This window comes from Eublepharis macularius, chromosome 18, assembly GCF_028583425.1.
Source record: "Eublepharis macularius isolate TG4126 chromosome 18, MPM_Emac_v1.0, whole genome shotgun sequence".
In the NCBI taxonomy this organism is placed as follows: Eukaryota; Metazoa; Chordata; class Lepidosauria; order Squamata; family Eublepharidae; genus Eublepharis; species Eublepharis macularius.
In genome coordinates this window covers 39,404,213-39,428,723 of record NC_072807.1, presented here as the reverse complement: position 1 = coordinate 39,428,723, position 24,511 = coordinate 39,404,213, and the positions used below count along the sequence as shown (strand labels likewise).

The following is a 24,511-nucleotide window of genomic DNA, read 5'->3' as shown; positions in this document are numbered from 1 at the left end:
CCTCCTTGAGAAACTTCAGAACATTTAACTGTGTGGCTGGATACAGCTCAGTATTAAAAGGTAAAGGTAGTCCCCTGTGCAAGCACCGAGTCATTCCTGACCCATGGGGGGACGTCGCATCATGACGTTTTCTTGGCAGGCTTTTTACAGGGTGGTTTGCCATTGCCTTCCCCAGTCATCTACACTTTACTCCCAGGAAACTGGGTACTCATTTTACCGACCTCGGAAGGATGGAAGGCTGAGTCAACCTTGAGCCGACTACCTGAACCCAGCTTCTGCTGGGATTGAACTCAGGTCGTGAGCAGAGCTTGGACTGCAGTACTGCAGCTTACCACTCTGCGCCACGGGGCTCCATACAGGTCAGTATTATGACTCCCCAATTCTGAGTTTGCAGCAGAGGTGAGATTTGACAGGGGACCGGTCTGGATGCCAGGTCATTTTCTCAAGCATGATTGTGCCCCAGCTCCCACTGGGTACCAGGCCTGCCGAGCTTCACCCGTAGAACCAAGTCAGCCCTCCGACCTCAGTGGCCAAGGAGGGCTCCCAGGGCCAGGCTCTGCTTAGCCTACTCTGCACACTTGGGCAGCACAAGGAGGCCACTTTTACCGCAAGCTCCTGCTTGATGTACTCGATCGTGGCTTCGAGAGCTCTCGTCCCTCGCGTGGCTTCATCTTCTACGGCTTTCACCGTCTTCAGAAGGGACGTGACGTTCGTCACCATCACCTGGAGAGGCACAAGTCAAAGGAGGAGAAGGGGCTTCGCTGCCAGGGCTTCCCCAGACAGCAAAAGGCACATCCGGATCAGACCCCAAAGCTGACCAGGCACGGATAGCGAGACAAACGGGTTGAACGCAGTCATCTTTTCCCCCTTTCCACCTCCGTCTCATTTTAAAATAATATGTAATTTAACCATGCCGTATTCTAAGTGTGCTTCATCAGGTGCATGATACAGGGCAGAACCCAAGGGGACACAAGGTCCTAAGAGACCCAGGTACATTTTATTAATTTTTAATTTTTAAAGTTTTTAAAGTGCAAGTGCAAAAAGTGTACACAAATTCATGAAACATATCATATACATCAAAGAATCTCATATATCTATTCCTTGTAATTTTAAAATACCCCGAATTGTAAATTTCTCTAAATTGGTCAGTACCACGATTAATCCAAATTCAATCCAAGCCAATGCTTGTCGAAAGGTAAGTATCAAAGTTCATAGAAAAATTCATATTATAAGTCCATTTTTTGTTCTTTCCTTAAGCAGAAGCCCATCAAGAAGAGTCCATGGGGAGAAGAGCTCCAGAGAATTTAGCAACAGGTGCGCCAGACCTTAAAACAACCCGTTTCACATTGCTTCTTCACGAGCCAATCCTTTTAACTGCTGGTTCAATCCAAGTCAATTCTTAACATGCATTGGTATGCATTGGCACCTAAAATGTGGTATCTTGGCATCTGAAGAAGTGAGCTGTGACTCACGAAAACTCAGACCCTACCACAAATTTTGTTAGTCTTATAGGTACTACTGGACTTGCTCTTTTTTACTGCCCCAGACAGAATAACATGGCCACCCATCGTGATTATAATGCGTAGCCAAGATTCCTGACATGCACCTGACGAAGTGGGCTCCAGTTCACAATCACACTGGAATAAGTTGTCAGTCTTCCAGGTGCCACTTCCCAGACCACAGAGGCTATTCTCCTCTGAACCACGAAGGCTACTGTTTTCACTAGAAAAGAATGGCAATGCCGCCTCTGGTTTTCACATCTGCTTTAGAGAGTCTCTGGGAAAAGCTCAGATACACAAGGTAGAGAGGAATTATAATCGGACGTGGAACACAATATTGAAAGAAATGAGGAGGTGGGGCAAGAAGACATTAAACATAACAGCTAGGATTAATATAGTGAAAATGTTCTGGACCCCAAAGTTATTATATTTGTTTCAAACGATACCTTTAGAAATCAATAGACAAAAAATTAACAGTTGGAATGCGAGAATAAAAGAATGGGTCTTTGGCAGTAAAAAAAGTAGGGTTTCTAGATATTTCATATATGCTCATAGATCTGACATGGGATGGGGTGTCCCAGAACTGGGAAATTATTATGAAGCATTTCAAATAAAAACATTAATGGAAATAGGGGAGAGAAGTGAACAAAAATGGGTTAGAATCGAGAATGAGGCAAATAAAGGGGTTGGAAGATTTGGAGTATTTACAGGAGGAAAGTTTAAATACAGTATGTTAGAACCGGGACCGAGAAAAACAGCATTAATGATTTGGAGGAAATGGCAACCGAAATGGTTAAAGGGAGTATCTAAACAAGTATTATTAGAGGCATTGGATGAGGAGGAGGAAGATGAGAAATGGTGGAGATTACTTAAACAGAAAGGGTACACTAGATTGCAAGATATACTATGTGGGCAGTCACTTAAACCATTACAAACATTACATGATGAAATAGGAAGGCAATATTGGTTGAAGCTAATAGGTCTACATAATAGACTTAAAAAGATAATTGAAAATAGGACTCTGACGGCGGGGGAACCAATGGAGGAGTTATTAAAGGTGATGATAAACACAAAAAGAGGATTAGCAGGCAAGATATATAGAAGGATGATGTCTGATAAAGATCGGACAAGAACCCTCCTTCAGGGGAAGTGGAGCGTAGAAATTAGTCTAGCGGATAGAAGGGTTGACAGAATTATAAAAGGTATACAGGAGATAAAAGTGCATAAATTCAGAGAGCTGGAATTGAAATTCTACACGAAGTGGTATAGAACCCTGGCTATATTAGCTAATATGTTCTCAAGACTAAGTTCAAACTGTTGGCACTGCAGAAACGGGAAAGGATGGTACTCCCATATGTGGTGGGAGTGTGCAGAAGTTAAAGCTTTTTGGGAGAAGGTAACAGAGCAACTTTATAAGTTCTTCGCAATAAGACCAAAGATAGACGTAGAATTGATGTTAGGTAGTACTTTAGGTCATAAAGATATCAGAAAAGAAGGACAGGACTTATTTAAAGCAATGGTGCTAGCCGGTAAAGCAGTAATAGCATTTGGTTGGAAAGACAAAACTAAGTGGACGGAACTAAACTGGCAGGATTATTTATTTGAATACATTCAATCAGACATTATAGCCATAATTAATCAGGATGAGTCATGGGAATTAAGAATAGGAAAGATTAAGGAAAAATGGCATTTATATTTAAAATGGGTCATGGAGGGTCAACAACGGGACGTTCGGTGGAAGCTCCTAAGCTTGTGCCCCTGGCTAGAAAGGATGAGTAGCTAAAGGGAGGGCGGGAGGGATAAGGGTATGGAAATACAGATGAATAACTTGAATGGGAAATAGTCATCCAAAATACACTAAAACTCTCAACCCTCCCCGGCTATAGGATACAATATCTTCGGCGATGAATTAAGTGAGGAGGAAGAGGAAGGAGAATCAAGGAGGAATAGAAGAAGGAGAGGACTCAGAGACTAACTCCTCTTATCCGGATGTGAAGAAACAAGATAAATAGAAGAATGATTCTTACAAGGGACTTCTGCCGAAGATATAGAAACTGTATATGAACTTATGGGGAGGGGTTGGGCAATGGGTATATATGTACGGGAATAAGGATGTTTCGAAGGAAATGCACAAAAAATATACAATAAAAAAAAAGATACACAATATGTTTTACAGACTTTTTGAAAAGCCTGACAGCTGAACTTGCATAAGTAACAAATTTGGGAGCTGGAGATACGGAGACTGGAGATTCGCAGGGTGGAGTGTGGAGGAGAGCCGTACTCTTGGACTCCTTTCCAAGATGCTTAGATTACCCCTCCACCACCACAGAGCTTGCAACTGGGAAGCAAAGACATTCTCTACCTTGGCGGCTCCCTTGAGCTGGTACATGGACGGGTCGTCTGCTGGCTTGCTGGCGGCTCCTTTGGTGGCCCCGATGAGATCGGACAAAGCTTTCGCAACATCCTTAATGGCGTTGATCAGCACGACCTGACAGGATGGGAAACCAGAGCACCGAGTTAGCTCAATGGCCCCCCAAGCTTTGGAAAGAGATGAGGCACAGGTGGGTGGACATCTTACGTAACGTATTTATTCATTTAATACTCATTTACTTAGCAATACCTTGCTTTTTTCCCCATGGGACTCAAAGCAGCTTAACCGAGTTCATGACGTCAGTACACCCATTCTGTATCACTCGTTGCTACAGGTGGAGCTGGGGAGAACATGCCGCAGGGAGGCCATTTCAGACGGCAACCCTGCGTTCCACCAGCTGCCTATAGGAGTGGCAAGCAGGCTAACCACTGAAGCACTAAACGTGCAATCAACGCAGTACAAATTCAAATGTGGGGACAGTGTACTTCTTGCAAACCACCTTGCTCAAATGATGCTGAAATGATGAACAATGAATTCCAGCCAAGTTGCCTCTGGCTGTAATCATCCTCCTTGGAAGGCAGGTTAAAACTTCGCCACCAGGGCTGGCGCCACCATTGAGGTGGTGAGGCGGGCACTGCGGGCGCTGAGACGCTGAAGGGGGCGCCAGGGGTGGAGGCGCGCGCCATGGAGCTGGCATGCCTGGCCCGCAGCTGCTGCAGCCGGCCAGCCCTGCGCCGCCGCCACTGCCACCAACACACGCATGGCAGGCGTCTGGAGTGGCACGTGGAACCTCTCCAGCCACCTGCTGCACCCAACTGGGAGTGCGGGCAGCCTCCGCACGCTGTCCCAGCCATCACGCAGTCCGGGGTGCGCGTGCGCATAGGGGCAGCCGCGGGTGCCAGAAACCCTGGCACTGGCCCTGTTCGCCACCCTCAGGTCAAACAAAGATAACATGTCCTGGTGGATCGGAAACTGCCAACAGTGAACCAAGCTGGTCTTCCCAGTCTCACCTGTGTTTCAGGGTCATCAGACCCTAAGCTGGCGGCTCCCAGCTTCACCACCTCTGCTAGCTGAGTGATGGTGCTGGCCGACGACTGGGCTGCTTGCGCCAACTTGTCCTGGCTTGAGGCAGCCCCAGATACCAAGAGCTTTGTGTCTTCCACCAAAGCTTTTGCTGTCTTTAGAATATTTTCCCTGGGGAAAAAATTTGAGGGCAGGTAAGAGGAAGAGGAGAGGGGAAAGGTGTATCAACTGGTATTCAGCACTGCTGCAAAGTTAACAGCGACCGAGACCTGCTCTCCAGGACTCCATGACTGCTTTTGCTTTTGTGCAGCAGCACTCAACACCAGGCCAGTCAAGTTTGGAGAGGAGAGTTTTATTCTTTGAGCACAAAGTAGTTCACTTGCAGATGCTTCTCTTTAGAAGGGAACGGGGTGTTACCACCACAGAAGGCTACACAAGGCCTTGCATTCAGAGAGAGAAAAGCCAAGGCAGGCATGATGAAGCCACCGATAAAAGCAGCACAAGAATCAGATGGCTGCAGAGGTGGGGATCGACAATAAAGGCAGCTGGGGTGGAGAGGAGAAGTGGCTGATCTCTCTCTCTCTCTCTCTCTCTCTCAAGAGAGAGAGAGAGAGAGAGAGAGAGAGAGAGAGAGAGAGGAACTTGCATGGCTGTGGCACACCTGCAGACAGAATTCCATGCTAAAGCCACCAAAATTCTAACGGTGAAACCAAGAGGATGTTGCTATTTAAAAAACCCCTTGCCCTTCCTTGCACAGCAATTTTGCATTTTCTGAACTGGAGGGGACGCCAGATCTTCATCTGTTAGAGCCCTAAATCGCTTCGAGACTCCCTCATCGTCCCTTCTGGCACAACCAGGGTACCACCTCTCCACGGACAGAACCACCCAACAGAGAATTGTCCAGGACCTCAGAGTCAACTTTTTTGCCCTCCACATCCATTTCCTCTTCATAAGGCACCCAGGCTGGATGCACCAGGGAGGAAGTGGCTAAGGAGCTCCAAACTGCTCCCCAAAGGCAAAGTTCACAACACCAACACCACTCCAGCAGGCAGCCCACGGCTTAATTTTGCCTCTGCCCAGCCTTGCCTTCCCTCCTTCTCTGACAAGCACCAACCTGTGGTCAGCAAAGGACTCGTTATTTTCAGCATTCAGTGTTCCGGCCGTGGCAAACATGATGGTGGTGTCCAAGTCTGCGATGATCCCCGACACGGCGCTAGCGGCGGTGATGCAGGCCTGCGTGCCTTTGTTCCCGGCCTGAAGGGCGGAGAGCACTACGGACACCTGCAAAAGAGGCCACGAGGCTGTGACGAAACCCGGCGGGTCGCTGTCTCTGGAGAGTCCCATTACAGCAAGGAAGTTATTATGCAGAGAGACAAGAACCAGTTTCAAATATTTAAGAGGCAGCACAAAACAGCTGGATGAAGAGTTGTGGCCTTGGATCCAGATGCAAGCACAATCCACACAAAGAACGAAACAAGACAGGATGCCTGGGTCTCAGCTGCACCGCTTCGTAGTCCCCATCTGAGCAGCCTGGCAAAAGAATTAACAACAGGGGTCTTGCGTGACGTACACAGGGCGCCTTACCTTTTCGCTGACCGCACGAGCACATTCGATCAACTCCCTTTTCGTGTAACCGTCCGTGGGGCAGATCTGCAAAGCACCAGCCTTCTGGACCAAAAAGATGCAGCTGTGCCCCAGTTCCTGGACTCGGGTCTTGATCTGGAAGCCTATCTGGAGAGCCAAGCGGTGGGTAGGGGGACAAAACATCACATCCCAAGTTACTTGTTGCAACAGCATGGCTCATTTTGCAAATACATTCAGACACGCTGCTTCTTTCCCTGTCCTGAAACAGATCCACCGGACTCCCTGCCCCAGGCTGACCTCATTAGGTGAGGAATGGACAGAATTCGGCTGGGAGCAGAGCTCAGGACAAAGCAGCACGACTCTGGCTTGTATCTGATTATTCTCTCCACTCGGCCAAATTCAAAGCCTTCCTCCAGCCTCTCCAACAAAAATAGCTCTTCAGCCGGAGGAAAAGCCAGTCCCTTTGGGAAGCAGTCTCCTCAGACTGCCGGTAGATTTCAGACTTGGCTGACTGGAGTGGCAAGATAGAAGCCATCCCCTCCAGAAATGGCTCAGGGTTATCAGCTAGGAGTCAGAAATACGGACCAAGAAGTTGCTGGTTTGAATCTTCACCATAAATTCCAGAGGGGGCCTTTAGCAAGCCCCCTACTCCTGCCCTGCTCTCCCTGACGGCCACATGAGAACAATACCACCAGTCTGCCTCACAGAGCTGTTATGAGGATTACTACGACAACATGGAGTGCCTTGATCACTGAAAGCTTTTAAAAACGTTAAGATCAATTACTATTAAATCAGCAAAGAGTACCAAAAGGTGCTTTTGCTACAGGCAAGTTTCCTGTCTATGGAACTATTTCTACTTTTCCAGTGTGCCAAAGTAGTGGCAGTATTAATTTCACAGGAAAAGACAATAATGCTAGGAAAAATTGAAGGCAGTAAGAAAAGACCCAATGTGAGCTGGATTGACTTAATAAAGGAATAATAAGGATACTGAGTCAATAAAGGATTGACTCAATAGAGGAAGCCACAGCCTTCCGTTTGCAAGACCTGAGCAAGACCATCAATGAATGTTTTGGAGGTCATTAGTTCATAGGGTCACCATAAGCTGGAAGCGAACTACTAATTAAATATGTATCTCACTTTCACAGGGGCACGTTTATGACAGCTAAAATAAACTTTTCACAAATTTCTTGAACTAAATCCAAACATAAAGATTATAATAACTAAAGTAAGGATTTTGAGATGACAAAAATCATCACCCAACAAGCTGGGCAGAAATAACAGACGGAAGGCTAGTTTCAGCAAGGGGGGAGATGACAGTGCTGGGCTAAGATCTCCCGCCTGACCCCAAGCGGCCAGCTTTCCCCCCTAAAGGCAGAGGCACGCTTCTTCCCTGGATTGTATTATTCTGATTAGCAGCTTGAAGCTGGCCAGATTTCTCTCCAGGGCCATTATTTGGCTCCTTGATTTCCACTTGCTGACCTCTATCATGGTTTGCATGGAAATACAAACAGCACATTCTTTCCCAGCATTCATGTTTTGTTACTCTGAAATGTAAAGAAAAATAGAAAGCCTAATTTCTAAACGGTGTCACATCAGACACCAGATTGCGGAATTGCTACACTGTGCAGGTCTTATTTTAAGAGGCAGATGTCCACACAAAACACAACTGAATGTTCATTCGCTCCAAAGAAGCCCAAGAATTGCAGACCTCCTCCGGCTCCGCGGTGGCAGCGGCCATCCGCCCCTGGAACGCCAAATGCCCGTAGTCGGTGGTCATTTGTGAAGCGAGCCCTCCGAGCTCTTCTGGATTGGTAACCGACTTGGTCATCTGAAGAGGGCAAGGAAGAGAAGGTGATGTATGCATTAACAGACACATAGCACTGGGTAGGTTTGGGAGGCAGCACTTCAGCCATCCTTGGCTTCAGCTGGGACACAAAATGCTCAAAGAAAACCCAGCCAAGTCTGTCAGAAGAGGTCTGTCAGAGCAGAACCACGATGGCCGACCTAGTCCCCCATCCTGTTTCCCACAGCAGCCAACCCCAATAAGCCCAAGAGCAGGACACAAGGCCAAAGCCTCTCTCTATTGTTGCCCCTAGCAACCAGTATTCAGAGGCACATGGCCTTTGAACATGAATGTTCCACTGAGATAGGGTTGTCGGCCTCCGTGTGGCGGCTGGAGATCTCCCGGAATTTCTACTAATCTCCAGGTGACTCAGAGCAGAACCACAAGTGACAAAAGGCACAGATTGGACACTTGTCTGCTTCCCTCAAGTTTTGATGGGAAATGTAGGCATCCTGGTCTTGCAGCTTGGCTCTCCGACTGCTGTCCAATGGACTTTTCAACTGTCACTTGTCCAACATTCCGCCAAGCTGCCTACATTTCCCATCAAAACTTGAGGGAAGCTGACAAGTGTCCAATCTGTGCCTTTTGTCACTTGTGGTTCTGCTCAGAGATCAGTTCCCCTGGAGAAAATGGCACCTTTGGAAGGTGGTCTCTGGCATTCAGATAGAAGAAAATACTACTTTACACAAAGGGTGATAAACACATGGAATTCGTTGCCACAGGAGGTGGTGGCAGCTACAAGCATTGCCAGCTTCAAGAGGGGACTGGACAAATATATGGAGCAGAGGTCCATCAGTGGCTATTAGCCACAGGAGATAGATGGTATTCTCTTTGTGGGGAGGTGGTGCTCTGTTGTCTTGGTGCTGGAAGGAAGGCAGTGGGAGGGCTTCTGGTGTCCTGGCCTCACTGACAGTCCTTTAGATGGCACTGGATTTCTAGCCACTGTGTGTGACAGAATGTTGGACTGGATGGGCCACTGGCCTGATCCAACATGGCTTTGCTTATGTTCTTATGCTTATGTTCTTATTCTGCCTGGCTGAGATCCTCCCCCAGGGTCCAACCCCCAAATCTCCAGGAATTTCCCAATCCAGAGTTGGCAACTTTACACTGAGACATCATGACTAATCACCACTGACGGACCTCTCCTCCAGTAATTTATCTAACCCACCCCTCTTAAAAAACAGCACATTTGTCTAAAGAAACATACATTTGAAGTGAGTGTATGAAAGACAGCCCCGGGAAACTGGGAGCTCTGCACCACGGAGATCACGGGGCTGCCGCCTTGAACCACTAAACAAGCCCACACCAACCAGTAACTAGCAGAAGGAGCCCAACTGTGGTCAGCAACAGTCTCTCCAAAGCCTGACTACTAGCAATCACTCCTTGATCATAAAAAGAGTAAGCACCACGGCACCGAAGTTTAGCCACCACGACAGCTCAGTGGAACCCCGATGGGCAGGGACACAATCTCTGTGAATACCAGAGGCTGGAGCAAGCAATAAGAGAGGCTCTGACCCTGTACGCCCTGCTCACGGATCTCCCAGGAGCCTCTGGCCAGCTGCCGCTGCAGACAGAAATAAATCTATCCAGTCGAGATGGTCTTGTTCTGACCAGCAACGATACACTCAAGACGAGGCTCGAAGCACCTCGCTGGTAATTCCTCTCACCATTTCTTGGGCTGTGACGGCAATGGCTTTCGAGTACTTGACCACGGTGGTCTGATAATCGACAAAGGTTCCCTTGGGCTCTGGCGGTGTGCCCTCATCCAGCTTGGAGAGAGAAGGAGGGAGGAAAGGTCAAGGAAACGCTTCAGTCAAGAGGTCCAGAGAACAGTCTCAATGAAGGAAGGAAGGGGGGGGGGATTCTGCTCCAAGGGATCCAACAGATCAGCTCATATTGCCTAAGGAGGCTAGAGAGCCAGTTTGGTGTAGTGGTTAAGAGTGCTGGACTCTAATCTGGAGAGCCAGGTTTGATTCCCCACTCCTCCGCTTGAAGCCAGCTGGGTGGCCTTGGGTGAGTCACAGCTCTCTCAGAGCCCTCACAGGGTGTTTTGTTGTGGGGATAATGATAACATACTTTGTAAACCGCTCTGAGTGGGCGTTGTTATTATTAAATCGAATGTTGTTATTATTATTATTAGTGGGTAAGCCAGGTGGTGCCTGGCTGACCTTCGGCTTACCGATCAGAAGCCTATCTGGTCATTAATGAACGTACCACCAAATACTACCTACTAAACAATATAATACATTATTTTGATACTCTGATGTTATCTACTGACAGCATCTGAGGGGGATGCAGGAGAAGGGCCCCCAAGACAGCGTCTCATCTTGCCTTGCCTTTCTGCTGCCCTGCCTAGAAATGCAAAGGAAGTTCTGAACCCAGAAAGCTCATCTCAAGTCACCAAGGACGGTATGATAAAACAGCTTATCTGCATAATATCTTTCTGCACCGTTTGGTGCGACTCCGGGGCCTTTCCAGAGAGCAAGACTCCTGAGGCATGCATGAAAATAGGAAGCTTAAGCCATTTGCTTGTTGTGAGGTGGGGCTCTTAGAGCCAAAGGAAGCCACAGAGAAGTACAAGCACCACCAACATATCTGCACAGAAGCTGGTTTCCCCAGGCTTCTGTCACACCCTTGTGTGCCCAAGAAAAGGAAACATAGTGGTTCTCCCTTTGTGCCTGCCTCACTGTGGTTTTACACAATCATAACAACACAAAGATGGCAGAGAAAAGACTTGCTGACGTAAGCAGAGAGAGCAAAGTTGTTTGATAGCCATGAGCCCGTTTGAGCATTCCTGCAAGGCCGATAAAGCACAAAAGAGCGTGAACAGAAAGGATTCCAAGCGGGAGACACAGACCTTGCTCATGGCCTCGGCTATGGAGTCCACCATGTTCCCCACCATCCCCACTTCGCTGGCGGCTTCGTTCAAGGTCACCATGATGTCATCCACAGCTTCCTTCATCAGCTGAGCAGCTTCCGTGATGGCATCGTGGGTGTGAGAAGCCTGAAAGGAGTGGACAGGGAAACAGACCACGTCATTCTCCCAGAAACAATGAAAACACAGAGAGGGAAGCTGACAGAATGCCTGCTGCACGCAGAAGGTGCGGAATGCCTGCTGCACGCAGAAGGTGCGGAATGCCTGCTGCACGCAGAAGGTCCCATGTTCAATCGCCAGCTAACACAGATTTCAGGGTGCAAACTTTCTCTGCTTAGACCTAAACGGTGTGTCTGACTGCATACCAGGCAGCTTTGTTATCTATTTATTTGATGTTTCGTATCCTCCCGATCCAGCAACTGCTCAAGGCAACTAACAAGAGACGGAACAATAAAAATTCAAATGTAAAACACGTAAATAATGAACACCAATCCAATAAAAACTAAATCTATAAGCAATCAGCGTATCCCAATACATTAAGTAAAACAGTAGCCAATAAAAATAGCAGTAAAAACGATTAAAGATGTAAAAGGAAGCCATAAAAACATCGTATGTTCCAAATGCGTTCCTACCAAGTTGATTCTGGTAGTTAAAAAAAAAGCAAACCGAGCTTTTTGCGTGATGACAGATGGAGAAGAAGATGTGGAACAAGGACAGACGTAGAACAGACTAGATGACAGCTGCAGAATCAAGAGTGGAAATAAAATGACGTCCAACTGTTGAGCATTGGGCACTCTGAAGCAGGGGGACACTGCAGACCCCCTTTTAGCCTGTCACGACAGAACCAGAGAATCGCGTGGCACCTTAAAGACTAACTGAGCCTTCTTATGAGTGAGAGCTTATTCTGAGAAGGGGAGCCCTGGGCAGCAGACGATGTGGGTCAGCAACGCACGGGCTTTCGGGAAGCCCCCTCAGCACTCTTTCTTCAGCTCGTAACTGCTTAAGTAAAAAAGAAACCCACCCCCTGCCTCAGCCCAATCTATTCAGGCTTCATTTCCTGCCTACACATCTAGTCCTTCTTAAGGGCAATTTAGCAGGCGCTTCAACAAAACCAGCTTGCTGCGGGAGACCCTAATCAGGCAGCCATGATTACTGTGGGCTGTATTTTAATTACACACGTCTGGCGAAGGGCCGTCCAGGACTCTCTCCCGAGCCTCTCATCCTCCGTCAGCGCGCCGCTTAATTGCTCACAAGGATCATATTTTTAGACCCACAATACAGAAAGCCATCTTCCTTTCTCTGAAAGCTTTTTCTGGCAAACTGAAAATACTGGAAGCGGAGAACAGACCATGTCATAAAATTTATCTAATAGTTTTAAAAGACGAATACATCCCATCAAGTAGGGCTGCAAGGTACAGGGTACCCGCCTATGCATGCTTACTCTGAAGTCAGCTCCACCGCATTCAACAGGGCTTACACACAGGTAACTATGCATAGGACTGCAGCCTGAATTTAAAAGCTAAACATTTTGTGTGCAAGTTCAATGTACACCTTGGTTAATCTAGGGGGCCGCTTTAAACGAGCAAAGCTCTCTGGTTTAGCTTTCCGTTCTAGGAGAGGAGATTGCACAGCTTCTTGCTGCGAGTGGGGGGCAGGGGTGGGAGCAGAGGCCGTCACACACCTTGGGATTCCCTCCTCCTTCCTTGGCTGCATAGAGCATCTGGAGTGCGGATTCAGCCAGTGTCTTGGTCTGGTCCAATAACGTCATTTGTTGTTGGTGATTCATCAGTTTGGAGACCACCCCGACAGCTGCCAGAACCAGTGGTTCGAAATAGCTTGCTAGCTGTGTCACCTAAGACCGTCAAGAGGGAAACTGAAAGCATCCAACCCCAGTTTCTGAAGCCAAAGAGGAACTGAGGCTTATTAGACACAAAGGTTGGGCTTCAACACCACCAGCGGAGCGTAACATTTTACATACGTAATGGGGAGGGGGGGAGAACAGGATCACTGCAGCACACAAATGGACAGAGTCAGATAGCTCATTGGGATTGGGGCATCTGTAAATTCCTCTCATTCGTATCCACTCTTTATGTTTTTGCTCAATCACTCCATGAGCAATTTAAGGATCTTAAAATCCAGTTTGTTTTCCAGAATGTGTCAGTCCCTAGCAGTTAGATCCCCCACGTCCTCCACAGTTAACACAAATGTGTTCCAGTTGAAGTAACCTTATTAGAGATCCATTCAGTACAGGGTGCATAGACAGTGGAATTGACAGAAGTGACGTATGTGGGGCTAGCAATGTTAGTTATAGGGAATATTCCCACCTTTGGGAAAGAGGACTGTTAACGGGGGGGGGGGGGGGGGCGTTGGAGTGAGACATTGTTTTAGAGTAGACAGTGAGAACGATGAACTTATCTTTGGTTCTCAAGTCGGATGCATTTCGAGCCAGTTTCAGCTGGCAGTCAAGGACACGGGCTCAGCGGAGTGAGAAAGTAAACATTTGCCAGATAACCTACTGGCATTGCAGCAATAAAGAACTTCCCATACCCTCAGAGACCAGGTTCATGGTAGATATGCAAGAGGCATCTATGACAGAATGATTCTACCGTTTCAGGATCTATCTTAATCGCAATCAGCTGTCCCAGGCAGCGGGTGGAAGGACCTAGCTGTATTTACTCATTGTGGCTGTGCTGCTCCTCTTTGTTTCGGGGAGGTCTGCACAGGAGAAGTTCCCACTGGATCGTGCCCCAAGCCTCAGCTCTGTCCACCTACTCTTCTGTCACCCAAAATCTGCTCCAGTGGTTGCACATTTTCATTACACCCCTTTATCAAATCCTTGTGTATACACCAAGCGTCCCCTCTCCACCAAAATCCCTGGATTCCTTCGACAATCATGCATCAAAGCATCACGTGGCAAACGGATGTTCTGGCGCAATACAGGTTTTGCAGTCTCCTACCTTGTGCCCGAGCTGAGCAGCTTCTCCCCGAGCCGCTGTGGCGATGGGATCTATGAGATGCCCAATTTCTTGGACGACAGATGTCAGCTGTTCCTGCAAGGCCTGGTAAGCAGCAAAATGAACGCGCCCATTACATCCACCCCAAAACAGAGGCCACTGCATTACACTAAAGGCTCCCCCCAAAGCCAAAGTGTTGGCAACGAGCTACTGAAACCGAGCCCTTGCCTAGCTGTTGAGTATATAACTTAATTTGTCAGGGTTTCCCGTCTTCTGCCTTGCCATCTGCCGCTTGCTGCATCTTCTTAAATCTTGGTAGGAGCACCCCCCAACACCATGCAACAGCCTTTCGGTTCACACTTCTTTCCAGGATGTGACGGGGGGTGGGGAGCAGCAGTCACCTCTGATTTGATTTAATCTCCATATACACTGAGGCACTTAACAGCTGCCATGATGTAGTAGGGTAGAATAATAGAATCCTAGGGTTAGAAGGGACCTCCAGGGTCATCTAGTCCAACCCCCTGCACAGTGCTGGAAATTCACAACTACCCCCCCCCCACACACACCCAGTGACCCCTGCTCCATACCCAGAAGATGAGAAAACACCATCAGGATCCCTAGCCAAACTGGCCTGGGGGAAATTGCTACCTGACCCCAAAGTGGCGATCAGCCTTACCCTGGGCATGTAAGAAGGGGCCACAAGACCTAAGCACAGATGTAACCCTTCCTGCCCTCCCTCTCATGATCTGCCTAAGTTCAAGATGATCTTGGAAATTGCCAATGGACAGCCTATCTCAGATGTTAACTCACTAACAATACAATCCTATGCAAAGTTATTCCTGTCTAAGCCCATGGATTTCAGTAGGCTTAGACTGGACTTAAGTGCCCGAGACTGCTCTGTGAAGTCACCTTAATTCAAACATTGACTCTGTCAACCTCCGACTAGCATCCAAAACATGGGAATAACAATACAGACCTATCTTCCAGGGTTGTTGTAAGAAATACTAAGGCAATATGTGCAGTGCTCTGAATGCTTGAAATGTGCCATATAAATACAGAGCATGATCCCCCTAAGTGGTTTTCGGTCTCTAATTTCTTGCTTGTTTCATCTGCTGCTGTTAGACTAGTTAATGGTTATTTTTTGAATATAGAGGGCTGGTTGATGTTTTAACTGAAATGGTTAGTGCCTCGGCTATGTAACAGAAAGGCAGGGCTTAACTATCTAAAATAAAGAAACACGAGACATGAATTGTGGCAAATGATAATATTGAAGACTTTAAAAAAAAAAACCTCCAACACAGTTTTAGGTCGAACTTTGTCCTATGTTTGTGAAGCACTAGAGCGTACATTGATTTATAATTCAAACAGGGGCCTGGCTTCCTGCCTTAAAAACAAAAGAGGACATTAATCTTAGTGATTTCGGTTGCCTGTGATGAACTGCTAAAGGGAGCAGAGGGGTTGCCTTCCCTGTCTCTGCCGTCTTCCCGTGCACCCTCCTCCCCTGTTATCCCTGCTTCCTTTGTCTCCCCATCATAACCCCTCCCTCAAACAAGACAGAATCCCTGGGTGCCTCACCAAGAAAAAAGATAAACCTAAAACTGAAATGCTGAAGAGAGGCATTCCGATCTTTCTGTTGCCAGTGCCTCCCTGTTCGGCACCCTACTTGTGCCAAACGTTGCCATTCAGAACACAATTGGCAAGAGGGCAGCGATGCATCTTGGGGAATTCTTCTTGCTCCACTGTCACAAAAGCCTGCACAAGAGATTTAATGGCACTTTCTCTGTGCATTTCCCCCCTCCCCCCAAAACACACACACATCTGGTTAAGAGGGGAGTGTTGCTCCCCCCCCCCCGCAACTTGTAACACACTTTTCCTTACCTCCACAGAAATGTCGTCCCTCGTGGCCAAATTCTGACTGACGGACGCCAGGGAGGCTTGTTCGATGTCCCGGACACATCTGTTGATCCCATCAATGGAGTAGTCGCACTCCCTCTGGCCTGGGGCTTTGTCTCTGCGGAGGAAAGAGTGCTTGTTACTTCAAAAGAGAGGAGAATAACATGATGGGGGTGGGGAGAAACGGCATGACTTGATATCTTGAGTAAAACCCCAAAGGACAACTACAGGTTTGGAATCCTGAGACCCTTTTGCCGAGACCCCTCTTCAGAGCAGATCTGGGCCCTACCTCCAGCTCAAGAAAGCCCTCCCCCTGGGGCTGCCTCAGCTGCACAATCAACCTCAGCAGCTGCAACTTTCGTAGAGGTGCAAATGAAACAGCAGGAAATTACCCAGATTTTTTTTTCACCCAGTGGGGCAAACAGCAGTACGAAAGCAAGACAGAGAGTTTCAGTGAAGGGAAACAGCACAAGGGGAAAGAACGAAACATTCCTTTTCCCCTGCACCGATTCCAGTCTGGAGCCCACCCCTTGCACCACAGCTGCTCTTCAGAAAGAATAAAATCGCTCAAAGACCCAGCCATGGACCTCTATCGTGAGCAGGTCCTCTTGGCTATGGGTCCTTCTGTGCTCTTGCAGGCAATCCTCCCCTAATATTGGCAGTATTGTGCCAACACTTTGATAAACACAATTAGAAGGAATGGGGCAGAAGCATGCGGATACGGTAAAGGGGATACAGTCAAGAGAGAAAGGGCAAGATGCTACAACAGTCACATCACAAACTGAAATGAAAAAGGGAACATACCGAATGGAAGTGATGAGGCTCTTGATAGAGTCGGACACGGTGTGCGAGTGCCCGGCGAGAACAGACCAGGTGGGAGGGTCCTTTGGATTGATGGCCAACGAGCGGGCGGTTTTGATCAGCGAGGAGGAGCTCTCCAGCATGGTCTTGGCGGAGGTGAGAATGGGCTCCTGCGCACGAGAGCCCTGCGGGTCGGGAAGGAGAGAGGAAAGAAAACTTCTGGCGCTTTGGCGGCAACTTGCTGTGCAAAGAAACCTTCTAGCGCAACCGCCACATTTATCTCACTTGCGTCTTCAATTTATCCACTGATTACACGAATCACTCACACATGGACCTTGCCCATGTGCAGATATGTCCCCTGCACTGAACTCTGGGAAACACGCGGAACTGATTGGAGCGCAACATCCAAGAGCCAGGGCTATGTATTCTGTTTAGGCAGGAAAGGAGAAGCAAAAGCTATTCTAGCACCTGCTTCTCCCACCTGTAAAGAAGTGTCCACACCAGTCCTTGGGACACTGTCCGCCAGAACCAATCCCTTTCCATATAATAACAACAACAACAACATTCGATTTATATACTGCCCTTCAGGACAACTTAACGCCCACTCAGAATGGTTTACAAAGTATGTTACTATTATCCCCACAACAACAACAAACACCCTGTGAGGTGGGTGGGGCTGAGAGAGCTCTGAGAGAGCTGTGACTAGCCCAAGGTCACCCAGCTGGCTTCAAGCGGAGGAGGGCGGAATCAAACCCGGCTCTCCAGATTAGAGTCCTGCCGCTCTTAACCACGACACCAGTCTATGGCAACAGTCTGCAACTGGTGGGTCTGGATCAATAACTGGGCCAGGTTTTTCACCCAGTGGGGCAAACGGCAGTACGAAAGCAAGATAGAGATTCAGTGAAGGAAAACAGCACAAGGGGGGGGGGAAACGAAACATTCATCTCCTCCAAATGTGGTTTGCACCAATGGCAATATTTTCTTTCATTTGCTTGGTATTTTTTTTAAAAAGAAAGACAAATATGGAACTAAGGAAATGCAGGGGAGATTAGGAAGAAGAGAGAGAAAGGAAAAGAGAAAAAGGGAGAACCAGGTGCAAGGGGAAACCGGAAGTGAGCTCCAAAATTTGTGTTGAATAAGCAGCCTTTAGGTCTGGAAATACCAGACAGAGGTACCAGACAGATAGGCAAGAGGGGGGATGATGGGGGGAGGGGGGGCTGTGTTTTCATCGCAACAACAGCCATCTCTGTAATACAACTTGCCGGACCTGAACAGTTTAGTGTCACACCATCATAACCCTACCCCAAACTGTGAACACTTAAGACAAAATGTGTGTCTGTTTCCTTATCTTTCACCTTGAGCATCTGATCGTTCTGGCCGCAAAGGGTCCTTGGGGTGACTTACAACAATTTGAAAAGAAGTAAGAAAAATGCCAAACATACGCATCAAATAATACAATTCCAAAAGAGCATCTCAGATTAAAAAGGGGAGATAAAGCAAGTGGATCACCCGACAGTTCAGCCAAGCAGGGCTCACAGCACATGGCAAAGAAAGTGGAATGCCACAGAATATCTCAGGGTCATGGGCTTAGGCTGGTATAGAACAGTCATTCCCTGTCCCCTAAGGAACGCTAGCAAAGTTCTACGTGGAGGGTCAGGGACACTTTAAGGGATCTCTCAGCACCCCCACAGAACTACAGTTCCAAGATTCTTCGGGAGAAGGTACGACAGTTTTGATTGCAGTCTGCATGTATGAACCTGCCTTATCAGACCACTAGACTGTCCAATGAAGATCAGGACTGCCCAGGGCCCACTAGGGGTCAACCTTGGGCTCAACCTCTGCATGCAAAGCAAACACCTCGACACGGAACCGCATCTCCTGCCCTAGCGGTGATGGCTTGGCTGGCGGAGGCTTAGATCCAGAAGCCCATTTCCTTCCAAACAGAACGGCACGGGCTCTTGTATTCCCACTCTCAGGCTAGAAGAGCTCCACATCACCACAGAGCGGACTAAACTAAGCTGTCCTCCTACCTCGGCACTAATCTGGGCTGGAATGCTGACAAACTCCGGGTTCGAGGCAAAGGCCGTCAGGTTTTCCACGGCTTCGATCAGCGGAGCGGTTGCAATTCGGCACTTCGTCCGGTTGTCTTCTGAGAAGTCACCATCTAGGGCCTAATGAGGAAAAATACATTTGGGATGAGACACACCCTGCGAAGGCTGCCTGAGGCCAAGCATAAAACGGTGCCCGGTGTCCATCCACATTGCCTGCTGCTGCCAGAACTGGGAGTCGAGGGAGGGGTCACATCAGCTTTCTTCCAGGATCATAGATCCAGAGGAGTCAGCCGTGTTACTCTGCAGTAGCAAAATCGAAAAGAGTCCAGTAGCACCTTTAAGACTAACCAACTTTACTGCAGCATAAGCTTTCGAGAACCACAGCTCTCTTCGTCAGATGCATCTTTACTGTTGCTTATGCTACAGTAAAGTTGGTTAGTCTTAAAGGGGCGACTGGACTTTCTTCCAGGATGCTTTTTCACGGCCAGAGGCTCAGGGGGAAAGCTGCCCCCCAGTAACAATTCACCTCCCAGAGAGAGGCGAGGGCACGCAGCCTGAGCTGGAAGCCCTTAAGCAGCAAAATGAGAATCTTGCTGTCTGGTGACCTTTTTAAACGAGCTGGAGAAACAGCACCGTGACCAAGTCTAGTATCAAGGCTGAGAAGACGGACCTCGAAGCAAAAACCACTTGGGCACCACCAGCCATAAGACCTCGCAGGTCGGAAAGGCCCTCCAGAGACACTGTTGTTTCCTCGCTTATTATTTTTAAAAGCACAATTCTCCCACACACTCACAGATAAATGCAAAGAATTCCAAAGCCTGGAACAATTTCCTCTCCTCTCTCCACCCCCCCCCCCGCCCACCGCCCCACCCCACAATACCCAAAGGGTTCTGTGGGCTGCACTTTGCATTCCCTTTCCACGCTTGCTTCTTTTTTGTGAGATGAGGGCAGGAGATGCCTCTATGTGAAAAGCAGCAGGAAACTGTATGACACAACCCAATCCTGGAGAGGCACATGAGCAGCACAGCTGCTCCAGGCACATGGCAGATAAGAGTTCCCTGAGAGATCCAGAACAGCGAGTTATCTGTGTATTTGCAAACTCCATTATTTCACCAAAGAAGAAACCATTTCCTATAAAAAGGAGCTGATTTTTTTTAGAAGCCCTGAACGTGAGCTCTTTTTATCTACTTATTTGACTGAGGCTGTGGCAACTGAACACGCTAAAACTGAGGCAAGAGCTCCCTACCTTGATTGTTTTAACCAGGTTGGCTGTGCTGTTTGCAACCTCCTTGGCCGACTGGACAAAGTGTCTCTTCGCAACGGGGTTGGCCGTCTTCGAGGATGCGATTCGGCACGCATTGCACAGTGCGGAAGTGTGCTTTGCCACAATGGTTGCGGCGGATAAAACCTGAAAAGCAGAGCAGCATAGGAGTGAGAGGGTGGGAGCAGACAGTTGGAGGCTCCACTGCGCTCCCATCGTAATACTAATTTGGGGGTCAGCTCAGGGGGACCGGCAAGGAAAAAGGATAGTTTATCAAAATGGATCTGGAACATTTATTTAATAGATCTTTCCTCCATGAGTTTATCTAATCTCCTTCTAATTTGCAAGGTGCATCCCATAATCTCTTGCAATATTGCAGGGGATGTAGGCACATAAACTTCTGATAGTTGTGATCAAAGATTTGTGACATTCTTACAATGGAAGTATCTCCTAGACTACGTAGCGCTTCCATGCAGGATTGCAGAATATCTCAGGAAGCCCCTGCCAAGTCTTACCTGGGATGGGCTACTTGCTGGGTCCACCAAGTTCTGACATGCCATTTGGATAGCTTGGTTGGCCCTGGCAAACTGGATTGGATCCACAAGGCCCTGCTGGCCGGCCTGGCTGTTTGGATCGGAGATTCCCACCAGGTAAGCAGCCTAGATGCAGATCAAATAAATGGTCATTCCCCAAACGGCATTTCTCACACCTCCAGCCTTTCAATCCATGTCACCTGGGTCCACCGATGGGGAGAAGCCAATAGGCTTTTCCACGGTTTTACACTCAAAATGACAAGATGTGGGAATTAAAGAAAATGGCATCATTTGTGAAATGGGACCAGCCCCAATTGCCACGCAACTCACAGGCATGTGGGATGAGATTTCACAGCGCATGGCTGCAAAGCAAAAGCTGCCACTGTTATTTCATGTGCTGGCAAATCCAATGCCACTGTGTCCATTTAATGAAGGCATAACAAACGGCCTAGCACAAAAACCATCAAGATAAGCCCACCAAAGATTCCAAATGCCACCAAGAGTTATTCACGAGACACAGGCTATCCTCTTGGCTTGAGTAAGTTAAAAAATATATTCATGTACACAAATCCCATGCTCTGTGGTCCCCCAATCCAGAGACTTGCCTGAGCCGCTGCTTCAGTGAGACCACAAAGAGCCTTGGAAGCCACCCCGACACATTCGCCGAAGACAGGCAGGTCTCCCGTCTTGGCGTTCTGAGAAATCCCCGCCATCGCCTCTCCTAGCACCTTGGGGGGGGGGGGAAAGCAACGTGAGAAAAATCTCTCAGCACACTTGGGTGCAACGCATCTCTGGACGTAATGCACTTCTGCATCTCTGCAGAGAGAAAAGGGCTTGTGCAGAGGCGGCTGAAGTTCAGCAGTTTGCATTTTTAACCATCAACTGACGCCACACTGACTGCTGTTCAGCACAGCTGGCTTTGAACAGACACCGGAGCAAAGAAAACAAGCCGGCTACCTTTGAGTTCTCCATAACACCTTCGATGCAGTCAAAGTACGAGAGGTCGCTCACAGGCTCGTTGGGGTTTTCCAGCATCCCTTTGACTGTCTGAAAGCAACCAGGGCAAAGTCAGCAGCTACCAAGGGAGGGAGGGAGGCCATTTTGGAAGCTGATACAACATAAACCAGAATAAGCGAATGTCTGGAAATCCAGAGATGCCACAAGTGAATGTCGACCCTTCCCTAAACAGGTCTGCAAGATTTCACTGGAATGTTTTACTACTATCTCTGATTTCATTCCGCGGCTTTATTAATGATTTCGTTGGAACTGTGCCACTTGTTTTATTCTGCTGGCTGTCTTTCGGCAGGGAATTTATGTCTTATTTTTGTAAGCAGCTGCATGAATTTTTAGTAAACAGCGTGGGATACAGACCTTTAAATGTAATTAAGTAACATACATCAAAACCAGGGAAAGCTATGTCCCTGTTTGTGCATTCACAAAATTAATATGGGATTGCCAGAATCCACCTGTGAATAATAACATTCAATGTCCTATCTCTCTCTTTCTCTGTGTGTGTGTGTGTGCGTGTGCGTGTGTGTGAGAGAGAGAGAGAGAGAAGGACGAATGAAAGGACGAAGTGAATTATAACAGGAAAAAAGGCCATGTTCACAACAGGAAACTTTAATTTGTGTGTCTGATTAGGGGTAAGAGATACCATGTAAATAATAGCTGGGACCTTGCGTGGGGCGTACAAAAAATGAGTAGACCACAAATGGATGGAAACTAGCAAACAAGGAGCCGTAGCTAAACCAGCCAGGGATCCCTGGCTGATGTAAACAAGAAGATCATTTAAACTGATCAGCACTCGACCAGTTCTGACCATTTTCCTCCTCGTCCAAACAAGCTGTGCCAGCCACATCCCACAAACCTTCCCCACGACTGGCAAGTCTAGAAATGTCACCGATACCTCCAGTTCCCGGAGAGCGTTGTCGCATTCCTTCTGCCCCGGAGCTTGCTGGGTGCACAGGGTGATAAGCTGGTTTATGCTCTCGGTCACAGCCCTAGAAGGAAAGATGCAAAAGTATATTTTTAAAGACTGAGACATCTTGACGCTTTGCTCTTCCCTCCGCTCAGCTAACAGGAGCGTGTTCCTCTGGTGCAAGGAACCTTCCTCTGATGCAAGAGATGCTAGAAGGACACACAACTGTCAGCTGACTAGCAGTGGGATCGGCTGCCTAGGGGTGTGCTGGGCTCCCTCTCCTTGGCAGTCTCCAAGAAGCAGCCGGACGAATACTGGTTGGGGGCGCTTTAGTCTGATCCCACACTGAGCAGGGGTTGGACTTCCACCTCTTAGGATTCTAGTCCCACAGCACTCCCAGCATTTATTCAGTGCTTTGGAACATTCAGAACCTGCTTCACACATGCCCCCCACTGACCCTCACCACCACCTTATATGGTAGGCAAGTTACTCCTTCATTGGTCAATCCTGACACAGTGCAGCTCCGCTCAATCTCCAGGCAAGCTTTTGTGCGTCAAGTTGTATGCTGAAGAATGCCTGCATGTGAGCCCTGGCCCCAGGGTGCAGCCCAAAGGCCACTGAAGCAATGCAGGGCAGGATCTGGTCCGTGCACACCCTCCCCCTCCCCCTGTATGCGGCCTTGATTTCCACGATAGACAGAAGGTGGGATATCAACGCATTACATAATCAGAACACTTGGCATGCTGAATCAGGCGGAGACCAACAGGCTTCCCAAATCAAACAGGAAAGCAAGGAGCGCATCTAACTCCAGTGCTTCAGCCTCCATGCGCCTCCCCACAGTCTGCTTCCAAATCCCGCCCTGAACAGCAAAACGACATCTCAGGGGGGCAGCCAAGCCAGTGGGCGTGGGCAGGGGCGCCTCCTCCTAAGGAATGGCACGTCCCATTTCTGGTTTTGAGCCTCAATACAGCAGAAAGTTTTCTGGCCCCACCCACTGAAGCAGAGAACACTGGTGGGCCATTATTGACCTGCCAGAAATCAGACAGAGCTTTGCGGGGGAGAGACTCCACAGTCCACCCAATCCCACTGCCTCATGGATGCACTTCTCTGTCCTCCTGTAACCACTCAGCTCCATTTCCTTCTGACAAGCAGAGGCCTGTCATAAAACATAGAAGCAGAACTGGAAGGGACCCCAAGTGTCATCTAGTCCAGCCTCCTGAACAATGCAGGAAATTCACAGCTATCTCCAGGATAGCCTCCAGGATCCCTGGGCCAATCTGGCCTGGAGGAAAATTCCTTCCTGACCCCAAAGCGGCAAGATCGGCATTACCCTGGGCATGTAAGAAAGGGCCACGAGAGCGGAGCACCGGCTCATCCCTTCCTGCCCTCCCTCTCTCCATCTGTGTGCATTCATATCGGGTCATGGAATCAGCATTGCTGTCAGGTGGCCATCTAGCCTCTCCTTAAATACCTCCAAGGAAGGAGAGCCCACCACCTCCCGAGGAAGCCTGCCCCACTGAGGAACTGCCCTGTCAGGAGCAAGCTCTTTTGCTTAAATTTTAACCTGTTGTTTCTGGTCCGACCTTCTGCGGCAACAGAAAACAACTCCGCTCCATCCTTTCTGTGACAGCCCTTCAGATATAAAATGCCTCTTTACAGGGAACCCACTCAGAAATCTCCTCCCAGTCACTAAAAGCCACCTTCAGTCCTTACCGTGCAGCTGCGGCAAGGAGGTTCTTGGCGTTGGGCGCGCCTGGATCTACGGACAAAGACTTGGCAGCCAAGAGCAGCTTGCTGGAAGCCATAGAAATATTCTTCAGGTTCCCGATGACTTGAATCTGGTCCTCTTTAGTCTGGAAGCCCAGAGAGGCAAGGCGGGGCATGAACCGAGCAGACGAGAGAGAG

The 24,511-nt window shown here is 48.4% G+C and overlaps 1 protein-coding gene across 2 annotated transcripts in view; it reads right to left on the bottom strand.

Annotated features, from left to right (window-relative positions):
• TLN2 (talin 2) overlaps window positions 1-24,511 on the bottom strand; it is a 134,028-nt gene that overhangs the window by 19,908 nt on the left and 89,609 nt on the right. For both annotated transcript variants that reach the window (XM_055002171.1, XM_055002170.1), the window contains exons 30-48: window positions 24,320-24,459; window positions 22,595-22,688; window positions 21,646-21,735; window positions 21,294-21,416; window positions 20,671-20,814; window positions 20,141-20,302; window positions 18,874-19,014; window positions 16,847-17,028; window positions 16,028-16,160; window positions 14,153-14,254; window positions 12,877-13,047; window positions 11,178-11,324; window positions 9,988-10,089; window positions 8,186-8,305; window positions 6,478-6,624; window positions 6,008-6,174; window positions 4,881-5,064; window positions 3,862-3,987; window positions 607-723 (exon numbers count right to left, since the gene is read on the bottom strand). In XM_055002171.1, coding sequence (XP_054858146.1) covers window positions 607-723; window positions 3,862-3,987; window positions 4,881-5,064; window positions 6,008-6,174; window positions 6,478-6,624; window positions 8,186-8,305; window positions 9,988-10,089; window positions 11,178-11,324; window positions 12,877-13,047; window positions 14,153-14,254; window positions 16,028-16,160; window positions 16,847-17,028; window positions 18,874-19,014; window positions 20,141-20,302; window positions 20,671-20,814; window positions 21,294-21,416; window positions 21,646-21,735; window positions 22,595-22,688; window positions 24,320-24,459 — 2,592 coding nt within the window. The remainder of the gene's footprint in view (window positions 1-606; window positions 724-3,861; window positions 3,988-4,880; window positions 5,065-6,007; window positions 6,175-6,477; window positions 6,625-8,185; window positions 8,306-9,987; window positions 10,090-11,177; window positions 11,325-12,876; window positions 13,048-14,152; window positions 14,255-16,027; window positions 16,161-16,846; window positions 17,029-18,873; window positions 19,015-20,140; window positions 20,303-20,670; window positions 20,815-21,293; window positions 21,417-21,645; window positions 21,736-22,594; window positions 22,689-24,319; window positions 24,460-24,511) is intronic.